Below are 19,742 nucleotides of genomic sequence, written 5' to 3'. Positions count from 1 at the left end.
GAGGAAACTCAAAAAACAGATTAAGTAGCTTGACCAGCATCACAAATGGTTGAGCTGGGATCCAAAGCCTCGCTCTTGGGCATTTGCTACATGTATTCTATTCCTCTATTCCTATTAGAACTCAGATTCTGACTGGGCTGGTCCCCTGCCGCACCTTTCATTCTGATGCTCATTGCCTTATTTCTGAAATCTTACATTCATATTTGTAATACCACATGCACATCTTCAAAAAGATAACTCTTATTACACACATAGTACACATTCATTTTAGAAACAAAGCAACAATTAAAAAATGCCGAGGAGCAAACAAGAAGAAAATTAAAATTATTCATACTCCTCCACTTATTATAACCCTTGTTAACATTTTGGTATATATTCCTCTAGATTTTTTTTCTATGCACATCCTTTTGTTTTTAAGCACTAGTGAGCTCCTATGTTGCGTGCTCTTTTGTAATTTGATTTTTTTCACCCAACAACAGAAAAAGTCTTTCCATTTAAATAAATACATTTCTATGGCATTATTTTTAATTCTTAAAAAGTATTTCATCATATGGATACATGATGACTTATTCAACTAATTCTTTTTGGACAATTAAATTGTTTCCAAATTTTGAGATTAGTAATAAGACGACTATGAACATCCTTGTAGCTTAACCTATATGCAAAACAATTTTAATTAAATTAATACTATTAATTAGTATTCATATTATTAATAATTATTATAAATTCCTATTCATTCAAAAGGTTTATTTACAAACTACCACCATTTTTCATTTCAAGATACTTACCTATTAAGGTAGGTGATCATTGGAATTAGTAGTAAGTTCTATACTTTTCATTAACATGGATCTTGATTTCATTAAAATTGTATGAATTCCACATTAAAACCGTTGTGAATCGTGTTTTAATTTTTTAGAGGATGACTGATGACATATGAATAAAACATACAGAAAGTGGCATATTCTGTGACAAGCTCTCAGGAGGCCTCCCTCTAACTCCTGGTTCCCAAGAGCCTAGGGGGGGAGGTGCCAGCACTGATGGGCCTTGGTCTTTGCGTCCGTGCGCACTGGCGATGTCTCTGCTGCTCCTTTGGTTCAGGTCCTCACTCGCCTCTTCCTGAGACCTTTCCTCAGCCTCCTACCTGTTTTCCCACCTCCTGGAAACTTCCCTTCTCCGAATCCATTTGCACAGTGTTAGCAAATTTAGCTAACACGCCAGTCTGACCTTGCTCAGATATCCAAAAGTCTTCAGAATGGTTTCTCATTGAGGATTAAGAGGAAGAGATTAAAGCACAACAAAAGGTTTAGCCCGAGTGTCAAGGAGTTTCTTTCCCACTGCTCCAGACCGCCCGCTCTGTCCAGGGGCAAGCTAGCAGCCTGCCCCTCCGCTTTGATTATCAGCGGATTCTAAATGCTCCTGGATGCTACCAGGGGGGGCTCCCTGCTTCCCCATCCCCTTTCCAGAAGGTCTGGTCTGGGTCCCCAGGCAACCCAGCGGCCCCTGAGTGTTGCAGCTATTTTCCCACCTGGCCGTGAGGCACCCATCCCTCCCCCTGTGTTCACCTCCCCTCCTTAGGCACCTGCTTGTCTGGACCAAAGGCTGAGAGTCTCCTCATTAAGAGTATTTTTCATCCACCCTCCTGCCTCTCCCCAGTCAGGGTTGAGGAGTCTGAGCCCAGATGTATATTTTCTGTGGCTCTGTAAGAATTGTGTCCTTCCTCGAAAAGTGTCTTTAATTGGGGAAGCAGAAGCGGCAGGAATTTACAGCCAGATCGAGGGACAGTGTGACACTTGTTTTCTCACAGAAAAGGTGCTTGTGAGGAATTTTCCCCTTATTAATGTGATGTCAATAGGAACTGAGCTTGAAAACAGATTAATTGAGCTCACAGGGTATCTCTTACGGATGCTGAGCTCTTAGGAGAGCGGGTGGCTTATCATAACTTTGCATATTTTAGGTGGCTTTCATCCAAAAAAGTAATCTTCCGTTTTCCTTCCCTCCTAAGGTCACATGTACCCAGAAGTTACGGACAGCATCGATATGCTCCCGTGGTCTGGTCCCAGGCACTGCACCTACTATGCGGGAGCAATTAAATGGAAAGGTAGAGACACTTTTATTTATTATTTATTTATTTATTTATTTATTTATTTATTTATTTGGCTGCGCCGGGTCTTAGTTGCGGCATGTGGGATCTAGTTCCCTGACCAGGGATTGAACCTGGGCCCCCTGCATTGGGAGCGTGGAGTCTTAACCACCGGACCACCAGGGAAGTCCCTGGAGACACTTACTAAGCATCGAATGTCTCATACAGTGTGACCGAAATGAGAAAGAGCACTTGTGTTGTGGAGAGATAGGCCTAATGACCTTGTTCTTTAACTGGCGTCTCTTTATATGTCTCTTTTTGCCTAGTGCTTAAGTGTTATTTCTGTAACCTCACTTTTACTCAGGGAAGTGGATTCATAGAAGTTAAGTGGCTGTCTCAAAGTCTCATTTCTTAAAGTGATCAGGGTCAGACCCCATGACTTTGAATTGAGGTCCTGCCACTCAGATGCAAGTGTCTCTTGGTAAGCGATATTTCTGTGCTGTTTTTTCATTGCCTTTACGTGCAGTGTGGTTGCATTTTATGGAATGGCTTGCGGAAAGCATGAGTTTTTAAGTCTCCAGTGTGAGCACCCAAACCCCACCTTGTCCAATGCAAGTATCTGCGAGGAGGAATGGCTCATGATCTTGGGCTTCACTGGGGGCATTGGTGGTGGGGGGGAGGGGTGGGCTTCACAGGTCTGGGGGCACAAAGTACAAATGTTAGGGCTCGGTTTCCTCAACATCCCCCCAAACTGCACTTGCACGGCTGCTGGACGCTCTCTGAGTAAGTGGTTCTCCACCCCAAAGAGCTTTGGGAGGGTCCAGAGGGGAGTAGATGACCTTACCCACAATGCTCTACATTTCCCTCAATGCCCTTGACTGCTGTCACTGACTTTGGGAAGAGGCTGCATATGCGGAGTGGAGCTCAGCAATATATTCCCGACTCACCGGGTCCCCTGATGGTTCTTCCTTTTCACTCTTCTTCTTCACTGGCTTTCGTAAAACCTCATGTATTGAGGCAATTCCCAGGGGAGAAAAGGGGCTGGGAAAAGGCAACTGAGTCCAGTCTAGCGGACAGGAAGCCTCAAGGTGTTTAGACCAACTTGGCCTTTTAAACAGAGGTCTCTAACTCTGTGCCGTTTCACACCTTCTTACTGTCTTTTCTTCCCTTTGCATGAGGCAAGGAACTTAGATTTGATGTTAATGATCGTGGAGCAAAATAGTTCCCTTCCCCCTCTCACCAACTGAGTTAGACCCTTTGGAGAAGAAATAAACTTGATGTACCTTGCTAAGAATGTGTCCCATGTTTGATGGATATGAATTTGAACAATAAATCTGCCTCCCTACCAGCTGACATCGGTCTTTTCCCTTTCCGCTTTATGAGACTGTAAAAAGCTTCTGAAGTGTCACCTTTTAACCTATGATAATGCAGAGCAATGGGTGCTGCTAATAAAACCAACTCTGCAAGCTTGGGCTGTGGGCTTGGTGACTGCTTCAGAGCTACCAGATCCACCAAACGGCGAGCGGGTCGTCTCTGAGCATCTATTGCTTGCTCTTTACTCTTTGATGATGAAGAGGGAGGTGGGACCCTGAGTGAGAGCAAACACAGGTGATCATAAGGAAGGGTGCTGTCCAGAGATTGGAGGTGGGAGGAAATCTTTAAACTGATACCGCTTTTGAAAATGCAGAAGCCCCCAAATTTAAAAATAGAGTGGCCTTTTGAGTGTTGATCATATTTACTTCTTTTTGATAAATAGATAACTGTGTATCATTATGCATTTATCAAGTACCTGACAAGGGCCAGATGCTGTATAGGGCACTAAAATCAACCCCTGGATTTTCTCTGACACTGGGGAGTAAGGAGGAACACCACCTGTTAATTTTCCACCTCTGTTAGTTGCTAGCAGAGTGGGTTGCTGCTAACTAACAAAATGGACGCATTTGAAATCTGCATTTTTTTTTTCCTTCTCTGTCCTCTGGTGGCAGTGGGTGTGACCAGTGACCACATACTGGCCAGGTGCCAGAAGGTTCTGGAGTACGGAAGTCTTGGGGCAGTGCCCATGTATCATTAGAGCCTGGCTCTTCAGTACCTTGAACAGTTAGGAGATTCTGACACTCTTAAAATTCAAATTAATTACACCTTGATTCTTTATTTTAAAAATTAAGAAACCTTGCAAGAAAGAACATTACAATAAGGTTGAATGAAATAGAAACGATAATTAGAACCAAAGAAAATGAATCTAGGGATATGCTAATTGTAAGTAATTTGCCTTGATTGAGACTTTAATTTGGCTCCGGGCTTCATGGAAGCCCAGACAAAGGGAAACAGGACAAGTTGCATGTTCTTCGCAGCTCCTTGGAGGAGGTAAATCTGATCAAGCCCCAAATCCCAGAAAGGATTTTTGAGGGGCTGTGATGAGAAGATTTTTGTGTTTGAGGCTCATGTGGATTCCTCCCTGAAAGAATGACCTATGGCAATTTACTAACTCTTTGAGGTAAGGTCCAGTTTCCTCCTCATTCTTAAATGGGGTTTATAGTAACTACTCTTCATGCTTGTTGTGAGGATTAAATGACAGGCTTGGTAGAGTGTATTTTCATGACGATTAGTTGGAAGCAACCTAATTTTTATCAGTGGGAGAATGGCTAAGTAAAGTAGGATACATTCTTAGCATAGCATACTACATCCTCAGGTAATGAACCCTCCCTGTAAACACACCCTTTGTCAATGACTGCAGTTTCTCAAGGAAGAGGCAGAGAATATTTCCCCACCCCACCAGTCTTGAACTTGGCCATGTGAGCTTTGGCCAATGAAATGTGGACAGAAGTGACAAGGAATGGAGCCTAGACCTTCAGAGGCATCGTGTGTTTCCATTCACCCCTCTTGAGCTTCTGCCATCTATGTTAGAAGAATATGATCCTCTAGTGGTTTGGTCCAAGGTGGATAATAATAGACATGTAGAGCAGACTGGACCCAACCTGAAGTTCAGAGTCCAGATGAGCCTAGGTGACTGAGACACTCATTGTGAATGGAAAAAACAAAAGATAGCTGTGGAAATTCATTAAATTTGGGGGTGATTTGTTATGCATCATTACTGTGACAATAGCTGACTGATACAGTGACCTTCTGTGATCAAGCCTGGACTGCTATGTGTGATATATTAAGAGAGAATAAAAGGTTGAAAAGTAGAATCATATAAATTCTGATTTGTGGAATAATGTAAACATCTGATCTCATTTTGTTAAAAATAAGAATATGCTTATACATCTAAATAATAAAAAGTGTTGAGGGATGGCATTCACATCTTTAAAAGCATGAATTTGAAAAAACTGCTGGCTTTTTTTTGTTTTTTGTTTTTGCCTTTCTGTGTGGTGTGTGTGTACAATTTGTGAATTAAAAAGAGCTTAAAGATCCAACAAAACAGCTTCAAAGCAGGCTGCCACTGCAGCACTGTGGTGGTCATCTTGTCTAGGGGTATCTGGGCAAACTTATGGTCTGTAGGAACTTTGTGTTCAGACCTGCCCTTCATCATTGCCTGAGTGACAGAGACTGTTGAAAACAACCTTTCATTCTCTCAGCTGCTGTTGGAGTGAAGAAGTATTGCCCGGAGCCGCACAGCTAGGGAGGAGTGTAGTTAGAACTGCAAACCAAGGTGGTTTGCCCGTTTGCTTCCTTGCTTTTTCCCTCCAGAAATATTTGTATTATAGGCATTACACTATGTGCTTGGGAAACTGTAGTGGACAAGATATTCCCACAGAGCAACAGCAGCATCAAATCCTAGACTAGCACTTTATCCATTTATCACATACACACGTACATAATTTAAGTGCAAAAACACCATCTTATAATTTGCTTCTTTTTTTCAGTGCTATCGTGGTGTGTTCAGGCTGCTATAACAAAATACCACAGACTGGGTGGCTTATAAATAACAGAAATTTATTTCTCACATTTCTGCAGGCTGGAAGTCTGAGATCAGGGTGCCAGCATGATTGGATGAGGGCAGTTCTTCCTGGTTCATAGAGGGCAGTCTTCTTGCTGTGTCCTCAAGGGGTGGAAGGGGGCTAGTCAACTCTCTGGGGTCTCTTTTATAAGGGCACTAATTCCATTCATGAGGGCTCCACCCTCATGACCTAATCTATCACCTCCCCAAAGCCCCACCTCCTAATACCATCATTATTGGGGGTTAGGATTCAACATATGAATTTTGGGGCAACACAGGCATTCAGACCATAGCAAGTTCAGTCTTTAAAATTGTTTTTTCCCTTTGCTCTTTGGCTCTCCTCCTCCTTGTTCTGTCTCATTTTGCCATCCCCCTCCCCCACCCCACACATACCACAACACACTATCCGTACTTTTCTTATGACCCTATAACTATGTACAGACATATTTATGGTGTGACGTAGAGAGACTAGTGTTCTTGTCTCTATAGAACGCTGTGGTCACTTTTTATTTTATAGTCAGAGTAGAGGCACATGCAGTTTAATGTACTCAACGAGAAATCAAGGCCAGGTGTCCAGATAATGCCATCAGGGTTCTTTTGCTCCAAAGTTCTTTGCCAATCATTCTGCTAATCCTCTTGTGGCAGCGTGGCCCTTCATCCACAGACTGTGTGGCTCTCCCCCCTCCTCATTTATTACAAATGCAAGACTGTCCCACGTCACAGCGTCACATTTCCCCTTGGCCTATGGAGGTGGGGGAGGGTGAGGTGGGGGGCCAGGAGGGCTGCAGAAGAGCCATGGACACTCAGCGTGTCATTCACACTGAGTCTTCGTGGTTGGGATGACCAGTTAATGTATCTTCCCAACCGAAGACTTTTGAGGGTGAAAGGAGGCTCTATTAATAATTCCACCAGGAAGACAGACATAAGTTGACACTCGCCCAGGCAAACTGAGCCATGTGGTCACAGTCATTTTGGTGTTACTGGGGAGAGGGGACCTGACAATGCTCGTAGCTTCGTGTAGCTTGCCTTTCCTTTTTTAAAAAATATATCAGGAGTGTCCATCACTCCCCCGCAACCAGATATAAGCAGTCCAGGCCTCTCAACCTCTGGGAATCCCTGGTATGTTTGTTTCTCTTCAATGAGTCTATACCTTAATTTTTTCCAAGAAGATATGTTTAAACGCTATGGAATATCAATCAGTCAAACTTTATCAGGCACCTGGCAGGTGCCAGACATTCACTGAACAAATGGTCATCATTGTTCAGATGGTGGTTGAAAGGCTTCACTGAGACAATGCATGTTGAGCACTTAGTACGGAGTCTGGCACATGGTAAGCCTTCATCATTATTATTGCTTTTCTGTTATTGTTTTCATTATCACTGTAATCATTACACAACCATAAATATGAATAAGACAGGGTTCTTGTTTTCAAAATCCTGGCAGTGGTGACGGGGGCACATAGAAACAAACATTTAAAGCACAGTGGTGATGTAAGTATCTACAAAGCTACAAAACATAGAGCTCTAGAACATGATGGGTGTGACTCATCGTGCCTGTAGGTGGAAGCACAGGGTGGGTGTAGGAGGTGATCTCTGACGGCCTTCCACTGCTGCAAGAGTCATGGAAGCTTCCTAGGAGGAAACTCCTTTTGTTTGTATAGTCGGTCTCATTTTATGCAGAGAGAAATCTTTCGTGTGAAAGGAAATCCGTTACATAGATATTTGTATTTTATAACAGTAAAAAAGAGTAGTGATGATTTACTTTAAAATTCATGTACAATAGCAGTTAAGAGCTTGCGTTCTGAGCTGGGAGCCTGGGTTTGAATTCTAGTTCCATCCTTATGGGGCATGTGATCTTAGGCAAGTGACTGAGCCTCTTTGGATCACGGTTTCCACATCTGGGAAACAGAGATATTAGTAAGATTTACCTGAAGGAGTGCACGTGAGGATTAAATGGTTTAATCACTGGAAAGTACCCAGAATAGAACATGGCATATGGTGAGAGCCCCACAAATGCCACCCCTAACTTGACACTTCAGTGTCCCCAGAGTTTGTTAAAGTGCTATTGCATGAGTTAAACTCCTTTAAGAAATAGCTAAGTGAATATGAATTTAAAAGTTGGTTTTTACATGGAAGAAGTGTGAACACATTGACCAAATATAAGGGCTCAAAACCCATTCTTCTGGTTCTATGGAGGTAGGTAGACTGCAGTGCCAAAGATTCCAGAACTTTCCACTGTTTTTATCTAAACTTAGTATTTATATGTAGTCGGATTGAAAAGTACAGTTGACCCTTGAACAACACAGGTTTGAACTAATGGGTCCACTATGGGCGTCTTTTTTCAGTAGTAAGCACTACAGTTCTACACAATCCTCGGTTGGTTGAATCCACAGATACGGACCCACAGATACCAGGGAACTGGGGATATATGAAGGAACCACATATAGGAAGGTCCAACTATGAGTTATCCTCAAATTTTCGACTGTGTGGAGGGTTGGTGCCCTAACCCCTACGTTGTTCAAGGGTCAGCTGTATTCTGTTTTCTTCTAAAATAGCAATTTGTCCCATAAGGAGGTGATTTTTCAGTGTTTGCTAGAATGGGAGTGGAATATGGATCTCCTAAGGAAGGAACTAGCACGCAAAGCCAGAGCTCCCCTCACCACCCCACCCACCCCCTAGCATAAATTTGAAGAACTGCCGGCCTGGGCTGGATGCATGAGGATTAAAAGGACCCACCAGCATAGTCCAGCAGGCCTCTTGGGTAAGGAGGAAAAAAACAGGCAGCAGATAAAATAGGTTAGCAAAGGTATTTAAATATTCTTTCATTCCATTCAACAAGTGTAAGCCAATGTGCCAGGCACCATGACTGGTGCTTTTACACGCGTAATGCAACCGTCTGTGACCATTATCTTAAACCAGGATGTCACCCTGGGCGGAGAACTGGACAGGGAATTCTAGCCTGGCCCTGACCTGAGGGATCCTGAGCCAGGGTTTGGTCATCTCTAAAATGCAGCAGTCACCTAGGTTCTTCCCTCGTCGGTCTTCTCTGGTTGTAACTGCTTCCCTTTAAACATCCGAGAAGATTCGCAGGTGAGCATTCCCTTTGACAGCTCTTGGATATTTCGTAATTAGCATCGGGCAATTAGCACAAATAACTGTGACCCCAAGTTCCTTGCTTGCCTGATTTAACGAACTGGCTCTTCTATTCTTTTTTTCCCTCCTGGAACTGTAAATGTTGTAACTTTGTAAAGTGAGAATAGTGATAGTACATATTGCTTAAAATTATTGGGAGGATTAAGTTTTAATAGATAAAAGCCCTTACAACAGAGCTTGACCCAAAAAAATTGTCAATATGTATTTATCATTATTATGACTGTTTAGCATCACCTATGTGCCAAGCACTAGGCTAAGTGCTCTCCATGTGTTAGCTCAGTTTATCACCAGAAAAAATTTATTCCCTTACATTTATGTCTCAGTGATAGAATTCAGTGATCATTGATGTTTTTCTTTGCAACTATTTTTTTTTAATCTTGTGTTCTTGTATTCCTTTAACTGATGTCAACGGCACACCAACCACGTGATTGCAGTCTTTGATTCTTCTCTCTCTTACCCTTTTCTCTCTCAATCCACCTGCCCCCCATCAGATTGGACAGATTTAAAATCTCTCCTGTATCTTTCTTCAGTTTTCTTTTCTCCCTGCTCTTTCCTGGCCCACTGGACACTGTCATAGCTTCCTAACGCGTTCCCGTGCAATCAATTTTATATACTACTCCCCAAAATATCCACCTATAACATGGTTCTCAATAATGTGCCAGTTCCGCAACCTGGAATTGAAGATCCTTTACTTTCTGGTCTTAATCTACCCTTTGGAACCATCTGGAACTAGTCCCTTTATGCCCTCTATTCTACTGCCAAACTGAGCCCTCTACTTTTCCACTTAAAATTCATGCTGCCCCACCTCCCTGGGGAGTTCTTGTAAATCATAAGAATACACTTCCCTTGTCAAATATTAAAGCATTATATAGAAGTCCTCTTTGACCAGACCGCTACCCACTCCTAGGCCCTTCTGCCTCTCCCCAGAGATCACCATGGTTCTAGGTCAAAGGGCCCCCTTTTGGCTTTACTTCTGTGTATTGACATTCATATATATGCACTTACAGAGAATATAGGGTGATGCTTGTTGTTTTGTGTGTGGGTGTGTCTATGACATAAATAGTATCCAAATGTGCTTATCGTTCTGCAGCTTGCTTTTCTCCTCCAACAATATGTCCTGGCAATCTGTCCATCAGGATGCATCTTAAATGCCACCAAGAATTCCCCAAAACTTCACAAGATTCCATTGTACTGAAAGCACTCTCTCTACTGACACTCCTTGGAATCTCTTGAGAAAATTTCTACTTTAGATATGTGTGTAGTAGGATTATGAGTGACTTTTTATATTTATACTTTTATTTATACTTTTCTATGATTTCAAAAATCTCAACTATTCCCTCAATATCATATTTAATCAAATAGGTGTTAGGTTAGACACACACACACACACACACACACACACACACACACATACACACACACTCACTCACACACATTTTCTTCCTTTTTTTGCTGTAATTTTATGTTCCCCAGACACCTAACTATTCATTTGTCCTTCCAGTGACCTTGATACTGGAACTGCAGGTGCCTTGGAGAGGTAGGTGAACCTACAGGTCATCAGGAAAATGTGCCACTGTTACAGATTCTCCAATCATGCCCATATCTTAGGCAACAACCTCACTGCCAGGATATGAGGAGAGCAAGTCTCAGATGAAATTCCGCCAAATTGTGCTGTGCCCAGCCATGCTGGAGAAGCCGGTGCTTCTGTATACCTTTATCAGAAGTTCCTGCTTATATGATTAATATTACATTATGCAATCATATATTACTACACTATACATCAGATAAATATATAGCCTATTAATTATGTTATAAATTATATGACTAATTATAAAATATATAATATATAAGCACATTACATTTTATATCATTATATTATAGATATTACCATCAAAAGTTCATAAAAATCTACAATTGGAAAAAATGACTATACATCACGCCCACCCGCATTGCCCAATCTGTTTGGGAACTACGTCCACCCGCATCATCCCGCCGGCTGGGGGAGGTCCTGGGTGCAGTCCCTGGATGTGGGCTGCTTGGAAACAACTGTTCCTGAGGCATGGTAATGCCGGGTTGTAAAACAAACATCAACAGTTCAGCCTGTTTTTCTTTATTTGATATTTTGTCTATCACAGAGTTTTGAAAAATTATTGCACTAGAATATTTGTTTCGGTGCTCCTTTAAATTTTGCACCTGAGGCCAATGACGCCCTCCTCTCACTGTAATCCAAACCCCACTGTCACACATACAGCATTCATTCCCTAAGCATTTATTACAAACAAACACAGAAGCGGCTCGTGCAAGCCGTCCTGCGAGCTTGCTGAAGTTGCAGCTCACGGTCTACGCGGTGGGCGAAAGCTCTGCTCTCCGGAGGCTGGTCTCCCAGATCCCAGAGGCGGGATTCCGGGGCTCTCATAGCGGCATCACACAAGGAGAGTCCTCCAAGTTCACGGCTGTTCACACAGGACTATTTAGGGACTGGCCTTGGGCGCCTGCCGCAGGGGCAAGGCTACAGGCCTTACTAGACTTTTATACCCGGTTCCCCCAAGAGCAGAAAGTGCCTTTAAATATTTTAATCAATATCAGTCTCGAGCATCCATCATGCTAGTTAAGAAGTCTTTAATTTAACCAATTAAAAAATCCATTTATAACATTTACTCTGCTAATTAGCAAAGCCTCCAGTATTGACCAAGACGTAGATCACTGTTGCTCTTGTGGTGGTCCCTCTGGAGGGTGGTCTTTCCCATGTAGTGAGCATACGGCCTCTGGGGTGTGGCTTGTTTTTTAGGGCAACTCTTGAGTGAAGCTGGGACTCACTGGCACCTTCAAACACCACACCATCTTTGCATTAAGTATATTAAATTACAGACTCCGTAACAATCATCCATGGTGAACGGACAGATCTGTGATCTGGTTTTCTTCTCTTAGTGCCTGGGGGGAGTGGTCACCTCTGGGTTATTAGACAAATCCACATTGGTACTTGACAAGCTCAGTTCCAGGGTACGGGCCCTAAGAGGCGTCCCCCCCTCGACCCTCGTTGCCCTGGCGGCCCCTCTGCCTTGCTGCCCAGCCTGCATATTGTCTGTGGTCAGCAACTACAGCAGGGGTGGCTGCCGGAATGTGGTGGTGGTGGGGAAATCAGATCAGGAACCGGAATGAGTGAGTGGAGAGAGGGTAACCACCTGCTTTCAACAACAGCAGCAGAGAGTATGAAAAATCAAGTGGTCACAGGAGGCCCCATTGCAAGGGACGTGTGGAAAAGCTCAGGGTCCCAGAAACTGAACTGGGTGAGGGCTCCAACCTCAGGAACCCAAGATACGTAAAGCCCAAGATACTGGACAGGCCTCACCTCTACCAGATTCAAGACAGTCCTTGGAACTTACTGATCAGTATCAACCTCTGAGATGATGGGTTTATTTTCTAGGAATCCAAAACTTTATCCTAAAAGAAAATGGCAGGAATAACATCTGGCTAATCAAAGACACCAGCTTCCTTGTAGGCTAGGCATCAGCCAATGTGTTAATGATAGCTGTTAACATTAACTGAATACTTGCTGTGTGCTGTGAACAACTGTATGTTTTATATGCATTAGTTGATCCCTATGTTCTAGATGAGATGACTGAACAGTTAAGCCACTTGCTCAAGTGTAGTGGCAGAGCTGGGATTTGAACTCTTTTCCCCTCGGAACCTATACATCTATGCTGTCAGCCACCACAGTATTGTGTGCGGCAACAGCACTGCAGAATTGCTCAGGAGAGTGCGTTTGTTTCCTTGTCTTTCATATAAAAGGTGCTGCTGCCAGGCTGACATATGAGTTTCTCTGCTTTTGCCGAGAAAGAATGGTTGATCCTGCTGAAGCATCTGACTTTAGAAGGACTAGCGATGACCTTAGAAGTGAAAGCAGCTGTGAGCCACATTGGAAAAGCGGTCTTTCCCACCAAAACAATCTGAGAATGAACAAAGCGCAGAATTCTCAACCCACTGCATAGCCATCTGTTAGTTAAAAAAGAAAAGCTTAAATGAATGAAATGTGTTGTTATGAACTATCTCAAAATGCATTCACATCTTTGATATTATTTTATACCCAAATAAATACTGGGTTAATTTCTGGCTCACCTTGCTTGGTGGATGAACTTAGATCACTTAGTTTCTTTGATTCTTTGTATTCTTATTACAGTCAGCCCTCTGTATCCATGGGTTCAGCATCTGTGGATTCAACCAACTATGGATGGAAAATAGCCAGAAAAATTCCAGAAAGTTCCAACAAGCAAAACTTGAATTTGCTGTGTGCCGGCAACTATTTACATAGCATTTACATTGTATTAGGTATTACAAGTAATCTAAAGATGATTTAAAGTTTATGGGAGGATGTGCGTGGGTTATATGCAAATACTACAACATTTTATATAAGGCACTTGAGCATCCATGGATTTTGGTATTCACAGGGGGTCCTGGAACCAATCCCCCAAGGAAACTGAGGGACAACTGTATTAATAAAACAGAGTTTTGATAAGATTCTTATCCCATAAAGAATTCTTTTTTGTTAGCCATTCTGTAAATTTGGCTTCTCTCACTTTATTGAGGAAGAAATTGAGGTCCATTAAATTTCAGTGATTAAAGCCACATTAGCTGTTGGGGTTCATCGTGAGTACGTTGCAGAATTCCAAGTTCCTACACACCACTGTTTCTGGACTCAATTATGTATTCAGAATTTATTTTGAAATTAGGAAAATTGTGAGCACTGTTTAAAAAAAAACTAGTAAATCATTCACTGTAAAATGTGCATCCATAAGAGATCAAGTAATATTGATACTTTAAAAGTTAAGAAGGAAATATGCAAAGATTTTAATTACCATACCTGACCATCTCATCAACATGTAGATTTCAGTCTTGTCCCTTTGTGTTTCTTCCAATCCGAGGACCTTTACAGGTGCTGCAGTGGACCTATCCTTCCCTCCCCTTGCTGTCATCCCATGACTCAGGAGCTAGAAGATGTGAGTTCTATTTCCAGATCTATCTGTGTGACCATAGACAGACCACAAAGTCTCAGAGCAATACTTTCCTACCCATCTTACAAAATCGTTAGGCTCAAACAAAACGTATGTAGAAGAACTTACTTATTTACTTACAAAAGTTCATTCGCTACAAAAATGTGAGATGCTGCAATTAAACCCAGCAGTTCTTAGAAGTTCTAATAGCTATAGAATAAAAATTAATGAAAAAATTATTGAATAGGAAAAATATTTGAGGTAGCATTTCACTTTCCCAAACTTATCGCATCTGCTATGTATTTTATCCACACGATAACAAGATTGGCTGTGTAGGAAGGTGGTACAGGCATAAGTTTACTTTTTTTTCTTTTTAACAGCTTTTAAGAGGTAAGAAAACATTTACTGGAACATATGTATCTGGTGACAATTTTCCCCACACATTTTATTATGAAAACTTTCATACAGAAATATTGAAAGAATTTCCTGAGAATATCCACAAACCTACCACCTAGATTCTACCATTAACAGTCTACTGTACTTGCTTTACTGTGAACGTCCCTGTCTAGTCAGCCTCCCATCCATTCATTAATCCATCTTATTCTGGGGATACGTTTCGCGGTAACTTGCAGATGTTGGTAAACTTTCCTGTAACTGGCACACATATCACTAACTAGCGCTGAGCATCTGCTTTCAGGACTTTTTTTCTCTTGATATAATAGGGGTCTAATTTAATGTTATAAAACTCATGACATAGTATGATTTTTTTTTAAGTTTTATTTATTTATTAATTTATTTATTTATGGCTGTGTTGGGTCTTCGTTTCTGTGCGAGGGCTTTCTCTAGTTGCGGCAAGCGGGGGCCACTCTTCATCGCGGTGCGCGGGCCTCTCACTGTCGCGGCCTCTCTTGTTGCGGAGCACAGGCTCCAGACGCGCAGGCTCAGTAGTTGTGGCTCACGGGCCTAGTTGCTCCGCGGCATGTGAGATCCTCCCAGACCAGGGCTCGAACCCGTGTCCCCTGCATTGGCAGGCAGATTCTTAACCACTGCACCACCAGGGAAATCCCCAGAGGTCATTGTTACTCTTTATTAAACTCTGGGCTGTAAGCTCTGTGAGGGCAGGAGTCTGTCCAAATGGACATTGTGCCCAGGCCCTAGAAAAGAGAATGGTAAGTAGTAGAGGAGTACTCGGTAAATGTTTATTGAAGGAAGGAAGCAAAAAGGAAGGGAGGGAGGGAAGGATGGAGGAAGGAAAGAAAGAAGATGGGGTGGCGGGTTTCCCTGAGTTGTGGTAGGGTCGGGGCAGGCATCCATGCCATGGCCACCATCATCGCTAAATTGTCAGAGAGAACTTAAATCTAACCTCTCCACCAATGACCACTGTTTTCAATACGTTTTGACTATGAATCACAGTAAAAAAAAAAAAAAAAACGCTTTAATTGGCGACCCAGTACGCACAAATACACACACACACACACACACACACACACACACACACACAGTCTCTTAAAATGTGATGCATTCTTATAATTTCCATCTCATCCCATCCCATTCCATTTCCAAGACACTGGCTTGTAACCCACAGACTGAACAACCCTAGATCCAATCCCTTTGATCTCTTCAGGGACATTATTCTTGCAATGATAACTTTCCTTTCCAGAATTCTTAATCTCTCTTTCCTAGATGGGAGTTAATCCTCTCTTCCTGCAAACATATCAGGTTTATTCTGTTTTATAAAAAGCAAAGGCAGTTCTTCACTTGACTTTGCTCCCTTGCTAGTGACAGCTCTTCTCTAAAGGCATTCCTTTAAATAAATGATCTATGCCTCCTGCTGCTTTCCTTGCAAGACTTGCCATCCTTAACCCCCTCAATGAGTTCTCGTCGTCCAGCACTTCCTCGCAAAGGATCGTAAGGACCTTCGGCTATGCAGATTCGAAGCTATTTTCTTCTTCCTCCTTATTTTTCTCCTTCTCTTTTTCTTTTCAGTTCCCTGTCTTCTTGACTGTGGATGCTTTTGAACCCTATTCTCTTCTCCTTTCTTGATTTATTCATGCATTCATTCATTTATTTGACTAGTCATTCAGAATTGGCTAAAGAACATTTCAATGAGTAAAACATGGGCTTATGTGCTAACGGGAGAAAAAAGATGAATAAGATGCACAACTGCTACTCTCGAACACCTTAAAGTATAGAAAAGGACTTGGATTTACACAGCTAACTGCTCGAGCTAGAGATTGGAGGGCTATTTGAATGGTGGAATATGGTTAAAAACTCAGGCTTTGGAGCTGGGTGGATCTGGATTCAATTTTGACTCTGCCAGTTTCTGGCCCTCTGATTTGGAGCAAATTACCTATCTTCCCTAAGTGTCAGGTTCCTCTTATGTCAAATGGTGATTGATATTGATGATGCCTCCCCCTAGAAGTGTTATGAGGGTTACATTATCTCATTGAATTCTTACATGATTCCTCTGAGGTAGGTACTATCATTTGTCCCATTCTACAGATGAGGAAACTGAGGCTTAGTGAAGCCATACTGTTCTTAAGTGGCAGACCTGAGATACAGACTCAGGCATTCTGACTTGAGAATCCGTGATCCCACCACTAAGATACCTTACTTCTCTGGGTCTCCCAGAGTTCAGGGTCTGGTTTTCAGTGATACAAGACTAGAACCTAGCTTTATCTGTATTTGGAGAGGTTATCAGACTCTCACAAGACTGATGGATAAGCTGGGAAACAACTGTATTAATTTACTGCTCAAGAGATGAAACTGTGCCTCTGCACAGGATACCTTCTCCTGTGCAGATAACAAGGACATCAAAATGTAATAATGATAACTACCATCAACAGGGCGTATACTATGTGCTAGGCAATTTACACATAGAGCTTCTTCTAACTCATAGCACTCTGGAGTGATGTTATTGGCCCGGTTGTACCGATGGGAAGACTAACACTTATTATTGAGTGATACAAACTCAATACAGGGAATTCCCTGGCAGTCCAGCGGTTAAGACTTTGCCTTCCAATGTAGGTGGTGCAGGTTCAATCCCTGGTTGGGGAGCTAAGATCGCACATGCCTCGCAGCCAAAATACCAAATCATAAAACAGAAGCCATATTGTAACGAATTCAATAAAGACTTTAAAAATGGTCCACATCAAAAAAAATCTTAAACAAACTCAATACATTTTAGCAGCTACTGTTCTTCTTATTATTATTAATAGGAGTAGCAGCAGTAGATGATGTTAAGGAATTTACCCCGGAGTTCCTGCTGGTAAATATTAGAGACTGGAAATAAACTCAGGTCTGTCTGATTCCAGAGATAATGTTTTTCATCACTAGACCTTACAAATGAACAGCTTTAGACAAAGGGGACCAAGTGTCCCTAGAGAATATTTCAACCGGTCTGAATTGCTTCTTATCCAGAGAACTATGTCTAGCAAAGAACAAGACTTGGTCACCTGGGATGTCACAGTCTGATTCTTTGGATGGTTATGGGTAAAGATGGATGGCATGGTCTTGTTTGATTCCTTTTTCAGCCACCTACCCAAATCTCCACTCCCTGATGCCGGTCAGGTCACACTCTGATTGAGTGGGTTATAGCTTTCTTTACAATGGTTGATTCTAGGTATTTCCTTTGGTGAAATATGTAGACCTGGTCTCCTTGCCTGGGAAACATAATATTCTTTGTCTGGATCTCTGGTACCATCTCCCAGGACAAGAGGCTTTCCAGAGGATTCAGGTTACATGGTACCTATGGGGTCTTCCAGGAGTTCCATTGTCAAGAGAATCATTTTCTGAGCCATGTACCCCTCTTTGGGGCAATGGGATATTTGAGGAGCATTTCCACGTGATGAGAGGCTTTATGGTGGAAAAGTGGAAAGGGCTTCCCAAATGATTTTGAGGAATTTGGGCTTTTGTGGTGAGTGGGAGAATGGAAAGGAGAGATATAAGACAACTTTGAAGTTGGAGTTTAGGTAACTGAGAAAAAGGTGGCAAAATGGCAGAAACTGAAAGTAAGGAAGAGAAAGAAATGGTTTCAAGATTTTTTTTTTTTTTTCCGGGGTGGGGTAGACAGGGTGGACCTGAGTACAAATGGAGAAGATTAATTCAACTTCAGACAGGACGGATTTGTAGTGTGGCTGGAATCAGTAAACTTCTTTCACCTGTTGTGTTTTCACGCCTTTCCACTTCTGTCTGAGTAGGCAAATTTGATTTGCACAGTTAAAAATATTTGGCGAAGTAAAGTCATATATTATATGTATGTTCATATCCATATGATTTTATACTAAGGAACAGGCTTTTATACATTCATGCACAAATCTATAAATATTTACCCAAAAGCCTTTAAAAGATTAAACAAGATTTATAGATATGAGAAGAGAAAATTGAGAAGCAGATGAAAATGGACTTTAAAAATTTCAGCTAACCACAGATATTAAATTTAAAAATGCACTGAAAATATGATGAATGAATAATTTGAAAATTATTTCTGGAATAGCAAAACAAAACATTCCATGTTATTTCGTGTAGTAATGTGACTGCATTTTGGTATAGGTACATTTGGTAGATGGGAGTTTAAATGCGTTTAGAATGATTTACTCTACAAGAAGTCAGTAATTCAATAGGACTCATGGCTGTAACAAGCACCTTTGATAGGTTTAAGAGAAGTCATGAGCTAGTTGGACATAAAATCAAGCCCATGAGTGAAAACAAAATGGAAAGCTCTTTAGTCATCAGAGTCTGTGTGTCAACCACCATAACACACCACTGTCAACACAACCAACAACAACAGACACAAAAACAAACCCAACCAACCATTTTTGGAGCAGCCTTTAAATCACAAGGTTCTCAAAACTCCTGGGTGTGTGGAAATGTGGGGAGTGAGGTGGAGACTGGTACTTTCATTCTGAGCGATGTGTGTGTACAGAGGGTAATCCAGGGATGGATGTGAGGGTAGGGAGAGAAAGAAGGGGGCTGAGGGCAGAACCACCAGACACACTCTCATCTCAGAGATGAAAGAGGGAAAAGGACGAGCTGGGGCACTTAGAGAGGTGGAAGAAATGAGAAGGTGCTGTCCTGAGTAAGCCAGGAATTCTCCAGGTTCATCAGGAGGGGCCTTTGGTAGTGTTGAAAAGTGGGGAGAATCACAGAGGATGAGGTCTGAAAACACATGGTTGGGTATGGCTGTTGGGGGGTGCTATTGGGTCAACAGCTACGGAGATCAGTGAGGATGAAGGAAGTCAGGTTGCCAAGGGTCAGATGAGTAGAAGAAGGTGAGGAGGAGGGCTCTGAATGAGAAGGTGATTGTGGGGAAGGAAGGGAGAGAGAGAGAGAGGAAGAGAGAGAGACTAGAGCTCATTTTGGATCTTGTAATAAATTTTTTCCTAGAAGATTTGGGAAGGCTAATATTCAGTGAGTCAGAAAGAGGTGTGCCAGAGGGTGGCAAATTCTTGGTATCTGAGAGCCTGAGGCCAGCAATAGGAAGCAAGAGTCGAGGAGAAAGGGAAAAAGACAACATGTTCCAAAGTGTGTTTTGCAAAACACATCTGCGGGATGTTCACAGATGCTTGGCGAGCAGGGAACTGAGT

General features: G+C 42.2%; 1 protein-coding gene across 1 annotated transcript in view; it reads left to right on the top strand.

The window, feature by feature from the left end:
* The window catches only part of LOC132352311 (uncharacterized), a 269,512-nt gene that overhangs the window by 83,835 nt on the left and 165,935 nt on the right, over positions 1-19,742 (top strand). The window contains exon 2 of the mRNA XM_059902731.1: positions 2,003-2,098. Within this exon, the coding sequence (XP_059758714.1) occupies positions 2,091-2,098 (8 nt within the window). The 5' untranslated portion in view covers positions 2,003-2,090. The remainder of the gene's footprint in view (positions 1-2,002; positions 2,099-19,742) is intronic.

This window comes from Balaenoptera ricei, chromosome 18 (genome assembly GCF_028023285.1).
Source record: "Balaenoptera ricei isolate mBalRic1 chromosome 18, mBalRic1.hap2, whole genome shotgun sequence".
Lineage (NCBI taxonomy): Eukaryota > Metazoa > Chordata > Mammalia > Artiodactyla > Balaenopteridae > Balaenoptera > Balaenoptera ricei.
Note: the sequence above shows the minus strand (reverse complement) of the source record. Positions and strands in the feature narration are given on the sequence as shown.